General features: G+C 41.2%; 1 protein-coding gene across 11 annotated transcripts in view; it reads left to right on the top strand.

Annotated features, from left to right (window-relative positions):
* Nucleotides 1-3,287, top strand: part of LOC106588669 (thyroid hormone receptor beta) — a 138,521-nt gene extending 135,234 nt beyond the window's left edge. For 8 of the 11 annotated variants that reach the window (XM_014177882.2, XM_014177883.2, XM_014177887.2 and 5 more), the window contains one exon: nucleotides 2,224-3,284. In XM_014177882.2, the coding sequence (XP_014033357.1) occupies nucleotides 2,224-2,465 (242 nt within the window). In that variant the 3' untranslated portion in view covers nucleotides 2,466-3,284. Of the gene's footprint in view, nucleotides 1-2,223 lie in introns of all 11 variants that reach the window. The other 3 variants (XM_014177879.2, XM_014177881.2, XM_014177880.2) reach the window with 1 other exon arrangement.
* The last annotated feature ends 15,937 nt before the right edge of the window (nucleotides 3,288-19,224 follow it).

The following is a 19,224-nucleotide window of genomic DNA, read 5'->3' as shown; positions in this document are numbered from 1 at the left end:
CTGAAGCATTGAAGGTCCCCAACTACACAGTGGCCTCCATCATTCTTAAATGGAAGATGTTTGGAACCACCAATACTCTTCTGAGAGCTGGCCGCCAGATGCTAACTCTGACAGAGCTCATGTGTTCCTCTGTGGAGTCAATAAGTATTCAACCCCCTTGTTGTGACACAGATTCAACCACAAACAACAGAAGGATAACCATCTCTGCAGCACTCCACCGATCAGGCCTTTATGGTAGAGTGGCCAGATGGAAGCCACTCCTCAGTAAAAGGCACATGACAGCCCGCTTGGAGTTAAAGGACTATCAGACTTTGAGAAACAAGATTCTCTGGTCTGATGAAACCAAGATTGAACTCTTTGGCCTGAATGCCAAGCAACACATCTGGAGGAAACCTGGCACCATCCCTATGGTGAATCATGGTGGTGGCAGCATCATGCTGTGGGAATGTTTTTCAGGGCCAGGGACAGGAAGACTAGTCAGGATCGAGGGAAAGATGAACGGAGCAAAGTACAGAGAGATCCTCGATGAAAACCTGCTCCAGAGCTTTCAGGACCTCAGACTGGGGCGTAGGTTCTCCTTCCAACTGAACAATGACCCTAAGCACACTGCAAGACAATGCAGGAGTGGCTTCGGGACAAGAGGCCCAACAAGAGCCTGGACTTGAACCCAATCTAACATCTCTGGAGAGACCTGAAAATAGCTGTGCAGCGACGCTCCCCATCCAACCTGACAGAGCTTGAGAGGATCTGCAGAGAAGAGTGGGAGAAACTCCCCAAATACAGGTGTGCCAAGCTTGCAGCATCATACCTATAAAGGCTCGAGGCTGTAATCGCTGCCAAAGGTGCTTCAACTAAGTACTGAGTAAAGGGTCTGAATACTGTGATATTTCAGCTTTTTATTTTTAATACATTTGCAAAAATGTCTAAAAACCTGTTTTTGCTTTGTCATTATAGGGTGTTGTGTGTAGATTGATGAGGAACATTTTAATGTAATCCATTTTAGAATAAGGCTGTAACGTAACAAAATGTGGAAAAAGTCAAATATTTTCTGAATGTACTGTAAGTGCCTTTGAACAGGCTATGGTAATACCAGGCACACTGGGTGGAGTTTGTCAAGAACTGCAACGCTGCTGGGTTTTTGAAGCTCAACAGTTTCCCGTGTGTATCAAGAGTGGTCCACCACCCAAAGGCCATCCAACCAACTTGACACAACTGTGGGAAGCATTGGAGTCAACATGGGCCAGCATCTTTTGGTTCGCTTGTCTCACCTTGTACAGTAGAGTCCATGCCCCGACGAATTGAGGCTGTTCTGGGGGCAAAACGGGGTGCAACTCAATAGTAGAAAGGCCTAATGTTTTGTACACTCAGTGAATATATTTATTCATATACAATGAATTGTTAGCAGAGAGCCTGTAGTTCCTGTGGCTTTACCACCACATAAACCCAACTGCCAGCCCCCCCGTGAGACCTGCAGCAAAACAGTCAGTAAACAATGAAACAGTCGGTAAAGCCAGTAAGTCAGTGTGTGCCGGCCTGTTTTCATGTGTGATTAACCACAGTCAGTCACACGTCAATACTGCTGTTAACTTCCACCAGAGGTCTGTTTAAACCCATTAGGCCAATCTTTCACGTAGCGATTATAAGGGATTACAGAGCCCACCCTAGGAAAGGAAACCATCTAATAATGAGACTACAATGGCCGTCCGGGGGTTTGACGTTCAAAATCAATAACTTTGTGCAGTGTCCACACATCTCCCTCCCTCCATCTCCAAAACGATGCCACTCTGTTCTGTGAAGCCATCGATCTCCTATTATATCCACAAGCGCAGATCGTCTGCATTGACTTTTATAGTTGTGAAATCAATGGCAAATGTGAGCCAATCTGGTATTTGTTCAAATAATTCTGTAGCATACTTACTCAAAACTCAATACTTGTATTAATCGGATGTTCTGTAAATCTATCACACATGCAACCCCTGGAGTGACTCAGTAGTGCTAATGAAACAAGCTAGTGACCGATTACAGGATATCCAATTAATATCATATTATATTAGTATCGAGTTATAGTCTCTATCTCCAGTCAGATCGTGTTTGTAGATTTGGGTTGAATTAGTATAGAATTGTTCTATCTACGTGACAGTAGTAATATACAGTACAGTATGAAACTCATCCATATTCATCCTTTTTTCCTTTCTGTCTCTCCCTCCCTCCCTCCCTCCCCAGACCGTCCGGGGCTGACCAGCGTGGACCGTATTGAGCGCTGTCAGGAGGAGTTCCTTCTGGCCTTTGAACATTACATCAACTACCGCAAACACAAGGTGGCGCAATTCTGGCCCAAGCTGCTGATGAAGGTGACGGACCTGCGGATGATCGGGGCGTGCCACGCCTCCCGCTTCCTGCATATGAAGGTGGAGTGCCCCAACGAACTCTTCCCCCCACTCTTCCTGGAGGTCTTTGAGGATTGACGGACAGACGGGCCCACACACCCTGCCGAGGTGTGTGTCGGAGTGTGTGTGTGCGTGGGCGCCTGGCGGGGGCTACAACAGTGGGCCTCAGAGTGGCTCTTGGCGTCTTGGGACACGTTGTTGGAACTCTCATTAGCACTACTGAGTCACTTCATTCCATACCTTAGGTGTAGCCTAGCTTCTCAGCCTAGTTCTTATGGATGGAACCATCCCTTACGATGCGGGTACATGTGAATAGCATTTTGTTTTTGTTTTTTATTTTGTAAATGTTTCACTTCTCAGTTACTTCTCTATACGTTTTTTGTGTTAATTGTACAGTCTAATTGCTGCCGTCGACAGTGCTCGTTCAGTCAGTCATACGAACCATGCAACGTGTAGTGTTTCATTTTAGTCCATTTTAATACCGAATGCTGACTCCACCAACACTGAGAAGGTCAGTGACTGACAGCAGAAACTAGCTAACCAGCATTATTCCCTTCCTTTTCGCATTCTCTTCCTACGATACTTCCCCAGTCAAGGGATGTGGAGTAGCTTTCATACAGGTGTCCTTCTGGTGCTGGTGTTCTGTGAGAGCTACAGTTGAAGTCTGAAGTTTACATACACTTAGGTTGGAGTCATTAAAACTCGTTTTTCAACCACTCCACAAATTTCTTGTTAACAAACTATAGTTTTGTGCATGACACAAGTAACTTTTCCAGCAATTGTTTACAGATTATTTCACTTATAATTCACTGTATCACAATTCCAGTGGGTCAGAAGTTTACATACACTAAATTGACTGTGCCTTTAAACAGCTTGGAAAATTCCAGAAAATGATGTCATGGCTTTATAAGCTTCTGATAGGCTAATTGACATCATTTGAGTCAATTGGAGGTGTACCTGTGGATGGATTTCAAGGCCTACCTTCAAACTCAGTGCCTCTTTGCTTGACATCATGGGAAAATCAAAAGAAATCAGCCAAATTGTAGACCTCCACAAGTCTGGTTCATCCTTGGGAGCAATTTCCAAAAGCCTGAAAGTACCACGTTCAACTGTACAAACAATAGTACGCAAGTATAAACACCATGGGACCACGCAGCTGTCATACCGCTCAGGAAGGAGACGTATTCTGTCTCCTAGAGATGAACATACTTTGGTGCGAAAGTGCAAATCAATCCCAGAAGAACAGCAAAGGACCTTGTGAAGATGCTGGAGGAAACAGGTACAAAAGTATCTATATCCACAGTAAACGAGTCCTATATCGAGATAACCTGAAAGGCCGCTCAGCAAGGAAGAAGCCACTGCTCCAAAACCGCCATAAAAAAACAGACTATGGGTTGCAACTGCACATGGGGACAAAGATCATACTTTTTGGAGAAATGTCCTCTGGTCTGATAAAACTAAAATGGAACTGTTTGGCCATAATGACCATTGTTATATTTGGAGGAAAAAGGGGGAGGCTTGCAAGCTGAAGAACACCATCCCAACCGTGAAGCATGGGGGTGGCAGCATCATGTTGTGGGGGTGCTTTGCTCCAGGAGGGACTGGTGCACTTCACAAAATAGATGGCATCATGAGGGAGGAAAATTATGTGGATATATTGAAGCAACATCTCAAGACATCAGTCAGGAAGTTCAAGCTTGGTCACAAATGGGTCTTCCAAATGCACAATGACCCCAAGCATAAATCCAAAGTTGTGGCAAAATGGCTTAAGGACAACAAAGTCAAGGTATTGGAGTGGTCATCACAAAGCCCTGACCTCAATACTATAGAAAAATTGTGGGCAGAACTGAAAAAGCGTTTGCGAGCAAGGAGGCCTACAAACCTGACTCAGTTACACCAGCTCTGTCAGGAGTAATGGGCCAAAATTCACCCAACTTATTGTGGGAAGCTTGTGGAAGGCTACCCGAAACTTTGACCCAAGTTAAAAAATGTAAAGGCAATGCTACCAAATACTAATTAAGAGTATGTAAACTTCTGACCCACTGGGAATGTGATGAAAGAAATAAAAGCTGAAATAAATCATTCTCTCTACTATTATTCTGACATTTCACATTCTTAAAATAAAGTGGTGATCCTAACTGACCTAAGACAGGGAATTTTTACTTGGATTAAATGTCAGGAATTGTGAAAAACTGAGTTTAAATGTATTTGGCTAAGGTGTATGTATATTTCCATCTTCAACTGTATATCTATATTTGCTCAGTGCTACCATTCTGCAACATTCAAATACACCCTGACTGTGCTCACATCTTTCACGCCATAGAAATAGAAATAGTAGAACAGACATTCCCTTTCAAGTAAATGTTCTGTAATGGGATGGGTGGACCTGCAGCTATTCTTATTCTAATTATATTTCTATGATTCCCACCACAAGCTCCCACATGAGTAGACCCAGTCACATTTCTAAACAATGTTAAGGCACAACACTATACAACTCATCCACAGAGAAACAGCTGGCTAAAAGAAGTCTTGTTTCTCCTCTTCTCCATTAAACCTAAACGATCAGGAAAGATATAAAAGCACACTTTGACATGAAGTCAGAAAAAGACTGAAGCCGTTCTATAACTATCTCTTTTTTGAATGATGCTACTCTTGCGGTGCCAAACATATTGCTAATTCGTTCAACCGTATTGGATCGTTTCTCATGAACCAGGATATATGTTCTAACCTGACCTGATTGGCTATCAGTGACTTCTTTTAGAGCATTCTTCTAGAACATGCTTATGGCTCTCATTCAAGCTGTAGAGTGTAGAAGCGCGTCATGAAACAGAACGTTATTGAAATAGTGTAGTTCCTGAGCTGCAGACGGACAGAGCAGATGGACAGACCAGAAAGACACTGTGAGCTGTGATGCAGGCAGAACCTCCTCCTGATGTCTCACAAGATCCCATGGGAACTATTGACTTATTGATGTTCATGTGTTATATTATATTCTCAACATATGAGTTACTGTATGTGATGATGGTGATGATGCTCCCTCCTATAAGGACTGGTTGGTTCTATGATACTTGCTTATTGGCTGATTCATGCCTGTATGAATGACATGTGGGCGGAGTCTGGGGGTCAAACCCTTCCTATGTTGACCACAGAGGAGAGAATCGCCGCCACTCGGGGTGTAACGGTACACGTATTCGTATCGAATCGGTACGGGGACCACGGTTCGGTCCGCATTGTGAACCCAAATAAATATATTAAAACAATGAAACACTAGGCCTATAGGCAATGCCATGAACTGCATGGTATGCCTCTTGAGTAAATATGAGCTGAAGAAACATTTCAGGCTTTTCCATTAAAACAACTAGAGCCTATGTGCACCCTGTAATCAACATTTAAATCTCAAACGGGTAGTATCCACTTTATATAAGCAAGCTAAAGCCGAAGATGTCAATGAATTGGCAAGTGCATCCTGTACTGCGCTTACTACAGATGGATGGACCTCCAGTGCTACAGAGAGGCTATAACATTACCCCGGAGTTAGAAATGAGAAGTACCCTGCTACAGACACGCTCCCTTTATGAGAGTCACACAAGTGTGCATCTTTTTCTCTTTAAGAAAACACTAAATACAATGTCTGAGCCATGTTTGCATATTGATTTCATACGCATATTGCACTTTATTTTAGTGTTGTTGTTGATGAGTAATCGCGTGTTTTCATTTAAGGCAATACAAAGTGTTTGTTATTCCTGACAGTGCTCTCATCAGGCGTTATATGACTCATGATCATATATGGATTCAGGAATACCAACACTTTAAATTTTCTTAAATAAACAAACATTTACTACAAAAACTGTTGGCATTTCATTTTCCCGCTGTACCAAAACCGAACCGAATCGTGATCCCAAAACCACAATACCAACTGAACCATGGGTTTGGTGAACCATTACACCCCTAGCTGCCATGTGACTTTAATAAAAACAATAACAATAAATCAAAGGTACAGAGAAAAAGCTGACAGATTGAAAAACTCTTCAGCTCATTTTTCCTCTTTATTTTGGTTGTATTTTTCTTGGGGGGAAAAAATATGATATTGTGGTTTGTTTGCAAAAAAAAATTCTGCTTTGTGTAAAAATACATGCATTACTATTCAAGCTTCAAACTACTCCTCAAAGCAGCTTGTGTTTTCTCTGTAAATGTGATGCCTTTCATAAAGCAATAGACTTTGCAGTGTTTGAATGACTAGGACCTCACAACTCACACAAACTGCACAGTTATCAATGCACAGACAATCAGAGAGAAACAGATGGGAAATTGTAAACAGGAAGTGGCGCAGGGTCCAATTACTTCCTGGTTCACAAGTTGAACCGGGACATGGGCTAAGTCAGTGGCCCTAGAATGAGTCGTGACAATCAGCATATTTGATGCTATCCGTTTGAAAAAGGCAATGACTCCACAGAATGGCTAATCTTGATCACAGAATGAGTAGTTATTTGGGATGCAAAGTGATTTGTAGTCATCTGTAGTCAATCTCAAACATGCACTCTGCCGAATGTCACCTTATTCCATAAGATACTTCTTAAAGCGCCAGTGTGGTATTATCTCTCGTAAGAGTGGTCACTCTTAACTCAGTTACAAACCAATAACAACAAATGTTGCACCAATAGAAAAGAAGCTATTTTACAGTACTATAGAGGATAAAAGGATGTATATTTTCAGACTGCATCATTTTTTACAGATATTGTATGCATATTATGAAAATGTTACTGTTTTACGTAAATAACAGGGAAAAACAATCTTTCCCTCAATTTCATTTGCAAACCACAACGACATACTGTTTTACATTTCTTTAGATATAACTATGTGAACATCATGAACTATAAGATTCATAGACAGATTACAGTGTTAGTTTCACCTTGACAAAATATCAGTTGGTTAATGTATGGAACTCTATCAGTGGTGGCTGGTGGCATGTTAAATGGGGAAGACAGGCTCATAGTAATGGCTGGAACAGAATCAATGGAATGGTCTCAAACACATCAAACATCTGGTTTCAATGTTTTTGATGCCATTCCATTTACTCCATTCCATTCATTATTATGAACTGTCCTCCCCTCACCAGCCTCCTCTGAACTCTATATATACTGTCAGGGGGAAAAACAATACATACTGCAAAGTTGGGCTGGACAATTTGAATAAAGACATTATTAATGCAAGACCAGCTCCATTTCTGACAGCATCACTAGCATCAGCCAAGCAAATCCACTCACTGTTAAAATAATAACCCAGAATGATTTATTTGTGTTTTCATGTCTTATTGTTTAAGCAGACAAATACCAACAATTTGTTGTTCATGATGTAGTAAACATTTATCAATGAAATCCGGAATATTGGACGACAAGTCTTTGGAGAGAGTGAAATTATAGTGTGTGATGTAAGTGTAATTGAATGAGAATGAGTCTGAATATGACATGTTTTGGACAGAGTGCTTTGAATTGGGTGCCCTGGAAGAAAAGACAAGTTGCACCAAAAAAATAGAGATAATAATTATGAATTTGGATTCTCATGATTATGACGATGTTCGCACTTAATGTGAATTGGATGTTGAGAATAAAGATGGTTTTGAGAAAATGATGTGAAGTGTTTTTATTGTTTGTAAAATGTCACACATTCCCAAAGGACAACCTCAAAATGTCATCACTCATGAAAGGAAACTAACAAAATCACTAAGACAACCAAAACAAAAAGGGGTTCTGAAAGACGGCAAGCAACCAAAAAGGGGTTTCAAAAAGACACACACCATGAGTGCCCACTAAATTGACCTCAGAAAAGACAAACTAACGGGGAAAAACACACCAATTTAGGATATGGAGTAAAACGAATACGGAGCAAAACAAACACGGGATAACACAAAACTCTGGCTTCTTCCTGGCTAACTAAAGTAGAAGCGCTAACGTGAGGTGTAGCTTTCCCAACTTCTCTCCAGCTGATGCACTGGGCCAGCACAGGTGAAACACATCCTGACTAACTGGATGACTTGCCAGTGCAGGTGTAACACATACTGACCAACGAGGTGACTCCAATCAGTGTGCGCCTCAGCTAACACGCTAACCAACCTCGAAATACACAGAGAAACCGAAACCCATAACACACAATCCTTGTATTACGTTTTCGAAAGTCAGATCTATCATATACTGATCATGATATTGTAGTGAAGATAATGTTTAATGATAATTCAGTTTATGAGTCAATGTGAAAATTGTGCAAACGCACCACCATCCATGAAAGGGTCATAGCCCCTAAAAGCCTCTCTCTAGAATTAAACTGAAGTGCTACAGGTGTGGGATCTTAATTTGATCCGTTTCTCACAGCAGGAATTATAATTAATGGACATTTTTGTAGGGATTGATACATTTTTGGTTCGGGCAAATCAATTCTGACATTTTAAAGTGGAAATAACAAACTTTAGAAGCTTTTTTTAAACCTTGAATACAGTAAAAGTTTGCATTTCCTGTTCTGCAGGACATTTCCTGCAACAACAGGGGATCAAATTAAGATCTTACACCTGTACACATTGCCAAGGCCCCAGGGTTCTTGTTTTTCAGGCTTTTTTTTTGCCCTTTTCAAAACCATCATTAATTCAGTGCTTTTCCTTGGTCAGTATTAAACCTAAGGTTGATTCAGACCAAGCCCAGATTTGATAGGGGTCATAACTTTCATCATCTCAGCCATTTCAAAAAGGTCAGAGGTTATTCAATGTTTCACATGGGAAAGTGTAGATAATCCTAAAAATACAATTAATACATGCAAACGACATAAATATGTGTGAGTGCATGTATACTGTGTGCATTTGTGTGTAATATGATTTGTTTGCCCTCTCTGACATTTATTTAGACTCTATTTAATCACTCTACCTGGATATTTCTATTCATAGCAGTAATCCTCAGACAAACCAGAACAGACTAACCCTAAAAAAAATCAAAATTCCCTTCTTTTTTTATAGACTCACTCCTATTGAATTACAGAATGGAGGCTGTTTTTGTCTATTTGAAATTAAACAATATGACCCAATTAGGTCAAGTGGAAAAGTGAACAACATGTGACTGTGGCACACAGAGAGAGGGAGAGGGGAGAGGGGGAGAGGGAGAGAGAAAGAGAGAGGGAGGGAGAAAGAGAGAGGGGAGAAAGAGAGAGGGGGGAGATAGATAGGGAGAGGGAGGGAGAGAGAGGGAGGGAGAAAGAGAGAGGGAGGGAGAAAGAGAGAGGGGGGAGATAGATAGAGGGAGGGAGAAAGAGAGAGGGAGGGAGAAAGAGAGAGGGGAGAAAGAGAGAGGGGAGATAGGGAGAGGGAGGGAGAGAGAAAGAGAGAGGGAGGGAGAAAGAGAGAAGAGAGAAAGAGAGAGGGGGAGATAGATAGGGAGAGGGAGGGAGAGAGAGGGAGGGAGAAAGAGAGAGGGGGGAGATAGATAGGGAGAGGGAGGGAGAGAGAGGGAGGGAGAAAGAGAGAGAAAGCTGCTGCTGTGTTTTCAAATGTCAGGGTTCAGTTAATGGAATCACGGTGAACATTCCTCCTTTTAAATTCACACCAAAAATACCACCTTTTTATTTGAGCAACATCAATTACAAAGTCATTATGTTGAAGTAATATTAAATAAAGCTACATTTTGATCAGTGGTTAATCTTCTATAAAGGGACAGACACAGACAGCTACAGGATCAAAGATTGACCTTGTATCTGATGTGCATAAACAACTCTTATGTCAACGGTTGGTTAAAAGAGCAACACTTCTCTCTGCTGGTTGAAGGTTGTACCAGGCCCACGGATGATGGCGTCATTTTAGCATAATTAGTAAGCACGTTTCCATCCAGTCAAGTCATACCATATAAAAAAAAAAAATATGGAAATAGGAAGGTTCGGTGTATTTGTTCATGGTGGGATCTTTTTGTGTCTCTAAAATTAATTATGCGGAAAATGGCTATGGAAACGCCTTTACGTGAAAATATCGAAGTAATATAATACCCAAGAGTCACGAGATGATATGGTGTGTGGTCCTCCCACTACGACTTCGGGAAAAAAAAAATAATAATAATAATCTATAAAAAACGAGGACACGGGAAGCCATGCAGTTTATTTCAGGCTACAGATAAAATAAATGATGATGAACTTCAAAGGGTGGTGAAAGTACAAGGTCAGTGGTTCATCTTCTTAATTCTGCTTTCCATATCGAGGGTCTTATTCTAATGACATGATGATCGATGCTTCACTGCTGTTTGACAAATACAAATATTATTGTTGTTATCCATAACATTCTCATCGTGTAGATTAGACCACCTGCACAGCCTACCCGCACTTTAACTGCAAACTGTTGGCTACAGCGAAGGTACAAAGACCAGAGTAGGCACATCTGCAAGTTAACGTAACAGTTTTTGTGACAATCAGTAGAGTTGAAATGCTATGGAAACACACTGGCCTTTAGATTTGTATTTGGTACATGAAAATTTACGCGAAAAAGTTCACTTTGTGTTTACACGTCATCACGCACGTATTTTGATTTGTAACAAGTTAATTTGGTATAAACATACCACTGGTGGGGAAATGCTCATATTTATGTGGATTCTAGAATATTCATATGAAAATCTGTTGGATGGAATCCTAGCTACAGTCAGTTATTAATTACATTAAATTCAGGAATTAGATTTTGTACTTGAATTGTTAAAAATAAAGATTAAAAGCTAACTGCAAGTAAATTAAATGTAAGAATTGCTATCAATAGATAAATGCAATACAAAGTGATTCCTTTTTATAACAATAACCAGGTTTCCATCCAACCTTTCTATGTGAGTAAAGTGGGCTACATGTCCAATAAAAAATATCAAGACAGGCCGAAGGGAAAGAGCAAATTTCCCAAATGACAACAAAACAAAATATGCTAGACATGGTGTGATCTTTTCATGTCAGTAAAATGCATTATGCGAGAAATGTCGGTGGAAACGCTATTAATGTGCAAATATTGATATAATAACTATCACGCGATGACGTATCGTCTTCCCACTACGATTTGGGGAAAGCGAGCAGTTTATTAGGCTACAGATTAAATAAATGATGAACTTCAAAGGGTGGTGAAGGTGAAAGGTGATCTTGATGCTCCTTTCCAATAAATGTCGAGGGTCTTATTCTGGAGACATGATGATCAACGCATGACTGCCATTTGACAAATACAAATACTCGATAATAATGTCATGTAGATTTTACCAGCACTGTCTGCGAGCTGTTGGCTAAAGCGCACGTGCCAATACCAGAGTGGGCACATTTGCTACATAACGTAACTTTTTTTGTGACAAAACCATCAGCAGAGTTGAAAATGCGATGGAAACCCATTTAACTTGTATTTTTTTTATCCTGGGACATGGGAATTTAACCGCAAAAGTTATTGTAATGTGCACTACCTCATCATGCACAGACTCTAATCCGCAACAAGTCAATTTGATAGAAACATCTCTGATGGGAAAATGGACATATTGTTTTATGCAGATTTTAGAATATAAGCATGAAAATCTGTTGCAAATTGGATGGAAACCTAGCTAATGGGATGCAAAGTTTTGTATTATTGAGCACTTGAATACTTTTGGGAAAATGCTTGCTTAACATTGGCATCAAGTAGAACTGTTATTCAAAAGCAAGACGTTTTGTATGTGCCTACAGGTTTGTGCCATCAGAAAGTATTCAGACCCCTTGACTTTTTCTACATTTTGTGAAGTTACAGCCTTTTTCTTAAATGGATTAAATACATGTTTTTCCTCAGCAATCTACACACAATACCCTATAACGTGTGGCGGATGAATCAGAATTAGTTGGGTAACATAGATAATTAAATGTTTTATTTGCATAATATGCTTATGTGAGATACTTGTCATTAGAATGTATCCCTTTGGACTTTGGTGCTATGCAGAATATTAGAAAGGGAAGAGGACAGAATGGAACATTGTCTACATATGTGTGTGTGTGTGTGTGTGTGTTTTACTGAGGATGGGCCTCTATGAGATAGCACTGACAGAGGAGATTTACTATGTCTTTTAATAATAACGCCTAAAGAGCATTCCATTGGACGAGCTAATGGTTCTGTTCTATCCGTACCAGGGAGAGACGGATCCAGTTTGGGGTAGGAGGGCCAGACACTGGTCTATACAATGAACACTGTTGATACAGCAGTTGCTGTCTGCTATGTTTTATAGATATCTTTCATACAAAACATAACCTTTGTGAACTGTTCCTAAGATCTGTGGTTCGTCATGTACGTTGAAGGGGTGCATCTTGGCTATAAAAGCTCTTTGTACTTTTGTGTAGTCACTTTTCAATGGTTCATTAGAGAAAGCGCATCATTGAAAGTCAAGTGCTTTTGCAAAAGCATCTTAATTATTAAAGATGTAGGTTTAAGTATAACTCTGACTGGTGTGTGAAGTTTGTAACTCTCCTCATTTGGTAATGCAGAAATTAGCCACCACAAACGACATTAGCCACCACAAACGACATTAGCCACCACAAACGACATTTTTGCAAATGTATAAAAAAAAAAAACAGAAATACCTTATTTACATAAGTATTCAGAATCTTTGCTATGAGACTCAAAGTTGAGCTCAGGTGCATCCTGTTTCCATTGATCATCCTTGAGATGCTTCTAGAACTTGATTGGAGTCCAACTGTGGTAAATTCAATTGATTGGAAATGATTTGGAAAGGCACACACCTGTCTATATAAGGTCCCACAGTTGACAGTGCATGTCAGAGCAATAACCAAGCCATGTGGTTGAAAGAATTGTCTGTAGAGCTCCGAGACATGATTGTGTCTCAGCACAGATCTGGGGAAGGTTACCAAAAAATCTCTGCAGCATTGAAGGGCCCCAAGAACAAAGTAGCCTCCATCATTCTTAACCACCAAGACTCTTCCTAGAGCTGGCTGCCCAGCCAAACTGAGCAATCAGGGGAGAAGGGCCTTGGTCAGGGAGGTGACCAAGAACCCGATGGTTACTCTGACAGAGCTCCAGAGTTCCTCTGTGGAGATTTGAGAACCTTCCAGAAGGACAATCAGGCCTTTATGGTAGTGTGGCCAGACAGAAGCTACTCCTCAGTAAAAGGTACATGACAGCCCGCTTAGAGTTTGCCAAAAGGCAACTACAGATTCTCAAACCATGAGAAACAAGATTCTCTGATCTGATGAAACCAAGATTGAACTCTTTGGCCTGAATGCCAAGCGTCACGTCTGGAGGGAACCTGGCACCATCCCTACAGTGAAGCATGGTGGTGGCAGCATCATGTTGTGGGGATATTTTTCAGTGGCAGGGACTGAGAGACTAGTCAGGATCAAGGCAAAGATGAACGAAGCAAAGTACAGAGAGATCCTTGATGAAAACCTGCTCCAGAGCGCTCAGGACCTCAGACTGGGGCAAAAGTTTACCTTCCAACTGGACAACGACACTAACCACACAACCAAGACAATGCAGGAGTGGTTTCGGGAAAAGTCTCTGAATGGCCCAGCCAGAGCCCAGACTTGAACGCGATCGAGCATCTCTGGAGAGACCTGATATTAGCTGTGCAACAACGCTCCCCATCCAACCTGACAGAGCTTGAGAGGATCTGCAGAGAAGAATGGGAGAAACTCCCCAAATACAGGTGTGCCAAGCTTGTAGCGTCATACACAAGAAGACTGTAATCGCTGCCAACGGTGCTTCAACAAAGTACTGAGTAAAGGGTCTGAATACTTATGTAAATGTTATATTTCAGGTTTTTATATTTTATAAATTAGCAACATTTTCTAAAAAACAGTTTTTGCTTTGTCATTATGAGGTATTGTGTGTAGATTGATGAGGAAAATAAAAAATTGAATACATTTTAGAACAAGGCTGTAACGTAACAAAATGTGGAAAAAGTCAAGGGATCTGAATACTTTCCAAATGCACTGTACCGGTGTTGTTACACAACCTATTGTGCACAAATGGGAAGTAGGGTTTTACATTTGTTTTGCATAATAGTTTGAAGTATGAGGCCATGAAGGTCCAGAGGACCATACTAGAATGTAACTAGACTGAACAAAAATATAAACAGCACAAGCAACAATTTCAAAAATATTACTGAATTCAGTTCATATAAGGAAATCAGTTTATTGAAATACATAAATTAGGCCCTAATCTATGGATTTCACATGACTGGGATTACAGATATGCATATGTTGGGTCACAGATACCTTTAAAAAAAGGTAGGGGCGTGGACCAGAAAACCAGTCAGTATCTGATGTGACCACCATTTCCCTCTTGCAGCGCAACACATCTCCTTCACATAGAGTTGATCAGGCTGTTGATTGTGGCCTTGTGTCCCACTCCTTTGCGAATTTGCTGGTTATTGGCGGAAACTGGAACATGCTGTCATACACGTTTATCCATAGCATCCCAAACATGCCCAATGGGTGAAATGTCTGGTGAGTATGCAGGCCATGGAAGAACTGGGACATTTTCAGCTTCCAGGAATTGTGTACAGATCCTTGTGACATGGGTCCGGCCGTGCATTATTATTCTGAAACATGAGGTGATGGTGGTGGCTGAATGGCACGACAAAGGGCCTCAGGATCTCGTCACGGTATCTCTGTGCATTCATATTGACGTTGATAAAATGCAATTATGTTCATTGTCTGTAGCTTATGCCTGCCCATACCATAACCCCACCGCCACCATGGGACACTCTGTTCACAACGTTGACTTCAGCAAACCGCTCGCCCACACAACGCCATACACGCCGTCTGCCCGGTACAGTTGAAACCAGGATTCATCCATGAAGAGGACACTTCTCCAGCGTGCCAGTGCCATCAAAGGTGAGCATTTGCCCACTGAAGTCGGTTCCGACGCCAAACTGCAGTCAGGTCAAGACCCTGGTGAGGACAACGAGCACACAGGTGAGCTTCCCCAAGATGGTTTCTGACAGATTGTGCAGAAATTCTTCAGGTTGTGCAAACCCAGTTTCATCAGCTGTACAGGTGGCTGATCTCAAACGATCCCGCAGGTGAAGAAGCCGGATGTGGAGGCCGGATGTGGAGGTCCTGGGCTGGCGTGGTAACACATGGTCTGGAGTTGTGAGGCCGTATTGACATACTACCAAATTCTCTAAAGCAACGTTGGAGGTGGCTTATGGTAGAGAAATTAGCATCCCTTTCTCTGACAAATCTGGTGGACATTCCTGCAGACACAGCATGCCAATTGCACGCTCCCTCAAAACTTGAGACATCTGTGGCATTGTGTTGTGACACAAAACTGCAAATTTTTTGTGTTGTTTTGTCCCCCGCACAAGGTGCACCTGTGTAATGATCATGCTGTTTAATATGCCACACCTGTCAGGTGGATGGATTATCTTGGCATAGGAGAAATGCTCACTAACAGGGATGTAAACATATCTGTGCACAAAATGAGAGAAATAAGCTTTTTGTGCATATGGAACATTTCTGGGATATTTTATTTCAGCTAATGAAACATGGGACCAACACTTTACATGTTGCATTTATATTTTGTTCAGTATAGACATAGGTATGTAACCATCTAAATCTATGGTAGTAATACCTACTTGGAATATCACCATTTAGGTTACAGTATCTCAATGTTTCCGCTAATGTCTTTCTCTCGCTGCTGATTGTGGCCAAATCCCCAACTATTTTTAAATTAAATACTGATTGAGTGTGTGTGTGTCCTGAAAACAAGTTCTAAGAATTAAGCTCTTCAAGTAGAAGTCAATGGAACTGGATCTGTGAAGGACTCAACCTTGTCAAGCAGAGTTTTAAATAGCAGTGAGATTTAACCTGAGTAATTGTTGCCTATGATATTGGTTCTCAGTGGGCTAATCATGCCTTGACAGTGGGAAAGCCTGCTAAAAACAAATAACACTGTATACAGATAGATTTCTATATATAAATAATATATGTATAATGCAATGCTTTCAGAGAGAAAACAGAGACTAACAGACCACAGGGTAGGTCAGCGATGCACACGACTGACAGAACAGAAGCACGGAGGATGATGAAGGATGAAGAGCAGGCGAGCTGGAAGGAGAGAGAAACGAAGGGTTTGAAATCATTGATCAATCAACAGCATAATGGACATTATCATATGGAATGCCTGCATCTCAATTGACTACAGCCCTTAGTCTCTTGATGTTAATGATAAAAGGAAATGACAATCTCTTATGTAATATTACAATCATACTGTACTGGAATAGAATCGACCTATTTACAGCACATCATAACTATACCTGTAGTTTATGTACAGGTTTGAAAAGTATGGTAGAGGACAAAATCATCAGTCTGTCTACTCAAGTTAAGTGGTCCTCTGTTGAAACATTTGAGACAGTATGCATAAGAGTTGCTGGTGGCGGAGTCCAACGGAATGACAAAAAAAACATTTCTAACCTTCTCTCCCATCCCACAAACACCGGCCCCACAGAAACATGACAATTGTGCATAGCCTACATGTATTTATGAATATTTTTTTTTTTGTATAGATTATTTATTTCCAAATGGGCTTATTAGACACGATATCAATGTGTGCAAAACATTTATTTGCATTAAACAAATTAAACACAGTTAACAAATAAATGCATAATTAGCACTCAAAGTAGTTTATCTGTAAAATCAAATTGCGCAGTTTTATTGGATATTTTTTTACCCAAACTGTCACCTAAAAATTTGCACTCCCCCCCCAAAAATGACAATAACAATTTTAGCCTTTTGATATGGAAATAAACAACTAAAATGTCTTTAAGTGGAGATGTGTTGAGGAGTCAATAGGTTTTATTGGTTACCAACGTTAACCTTTGTCAGTTCGAATAACCTCAATGTATTTGATTTCCTGTCCATTTGCACTCATATCATACAAATGAGGTCTATTACCATACACTATAATAATTAAGTGACTGGACCGTGTTTGTCAATGATGGACTTCAGTTAGTTCATAACCTTACAAGAACATTTCATGATTTACAACATAAACCTCTTATATGCGTGTAACACACACACACACACACACACACACACACAGCACCATCAGCTGAAACCGTAAGCTTGAAATAAGAGATTTCTCTATACAAATAAACATTCAATCAAAGCCCTTCCTCAGGTGACTAGATAGGGCCACACCGAGACAGAGGTAACGTAGCAGCGTTTACCCTGATTACATAGGTCCATCTATGCTTTTACAACAGCCCCCTTAATATCATTCAACACCTATAGTTTAGAGAGGAGACTTAAACCTCCTCTGTAGTCATTCATTCATTGTCAGTTTACTTTCAACTAGATGGTTTGGAGTTTAATTAACGAGCCCTGTCTGTTTAATTAGAATCACCCTGTCTTTTCATGCAATAAGCACAACATCCTTCTAGATTAGTCTGCCAACAATTATATATATATATATATATACACACACACACATATACATACATATACATACATATATATACACACACACATATATATATACACATATATACACACACATATATATATACACACACACACATACAATATATATATATACACACATATATACACACACACACATACATATATACACACACATACACACATACATATATACACACACACACACACACACATACATATATACACACACACATACATATATACACACACACACACACACACACACACACACACACACACACACATACATACATATATATATATATATATACTGCTCAAAAAAATTAAGGGAACACTAAAATAACACATCCTAGATCTGAATGAATTAAATAATCTTATTAAATACTTTTTTCTTTACATAGTTGAATGTGCTGACAACAAAATCACACAAAAATAATCAATGGAAATCCAATGTATCAACCCATGGAGGTCTGGATTTGGAGTCACACTCAAAATTAAAGTGGAAAACCACACTACAGGCTGATCCAACTTTGATGTAATGTCCTTAAAACAAGTCAAAATGAGGCTCAGTAGTGTGTGTGGCCTCCACGTGCCTGTATGACCTCCCTACAACGCCTGGGCATGCTCCTGATGAGGTGGCGGATGGTCTCCTGAGGGATCTCCTCCCAGACCTGGACTAAAGCATCCGCCAACTCCTGGACAGTCTGTGGTGCAACGTGGCCTTGGTGGATGGAGCGAGACATGATGTCCCAGATGTGCTCAATTGGATTCAGGTCTGGGGAACGGGCGGGCCAGTCCATAGCATCAATGCCTTCCTCTTGCAGGAACTGCTGACACACTCCAGCCACATTGTCTTGCATTAGGAGGAACCCAGGGCCAATCGCACCAGCATATGGTCTCACAAGGGGTCTGAGGATCTCATCTCGGTACCTAATGGCAGTCAGGCTACCTATGGCGAGCACATGGAGGGCTGTGCGGCCCCCCAAAGAAATGCCACCCCACACCATGACTGACCCACCGCCAAACCGGTCATGCTGGAGGATGTTGCAGGCAGCAGAACGTTCTCCACGGCGTCTCCAGACTCTGTCACGTCTGTCACGTGCTCAGTGTGAACCTGCTTCATCTGTGAAGAGCACAGGGCGCCAGTGGCGAATTTGCCAATCTTGGTGTTGGCAAATGCCAAACGTCCTGCACGGTGTTGGGCTGTAAGCAAAACCCCAACCTGTGGACGTCGGGCCCTCATACCACCCTCAAGGAGTCTGTTTCTGACCGTTTGAGCAGACACGTACATTTGTGGCCTGCTGGAGGTCATTTTGCAGGGCTCTGGCAGTGCTCCTCCTGCTCCTCCTTGCACAAAGGCGGAGGTAGCAGTCCTGCTGCTGGGTTGTTGCCCTCCTACGGCCTCCTCCACGTC

This window comes from Salmo salar, chromosome ssa27, assembly GCF_905237065.1.
Source record: "Salmo salar chromosome ssa27, Ssal_v3.1, whole genome shotgun sequence".
NCBI classification, from domain to species: domain Eukaryota; kingdom Metazoa; phylum Chordata; class Actinopteri; order Salmoniformes; family Salmonidae; genus Salmo; species Salmo salar.
The sequence above is the reverse complement of the archived record's forward strand: the minus strand, read 5'-3'. Positions and strand labels throughout refer to the sequence as shown.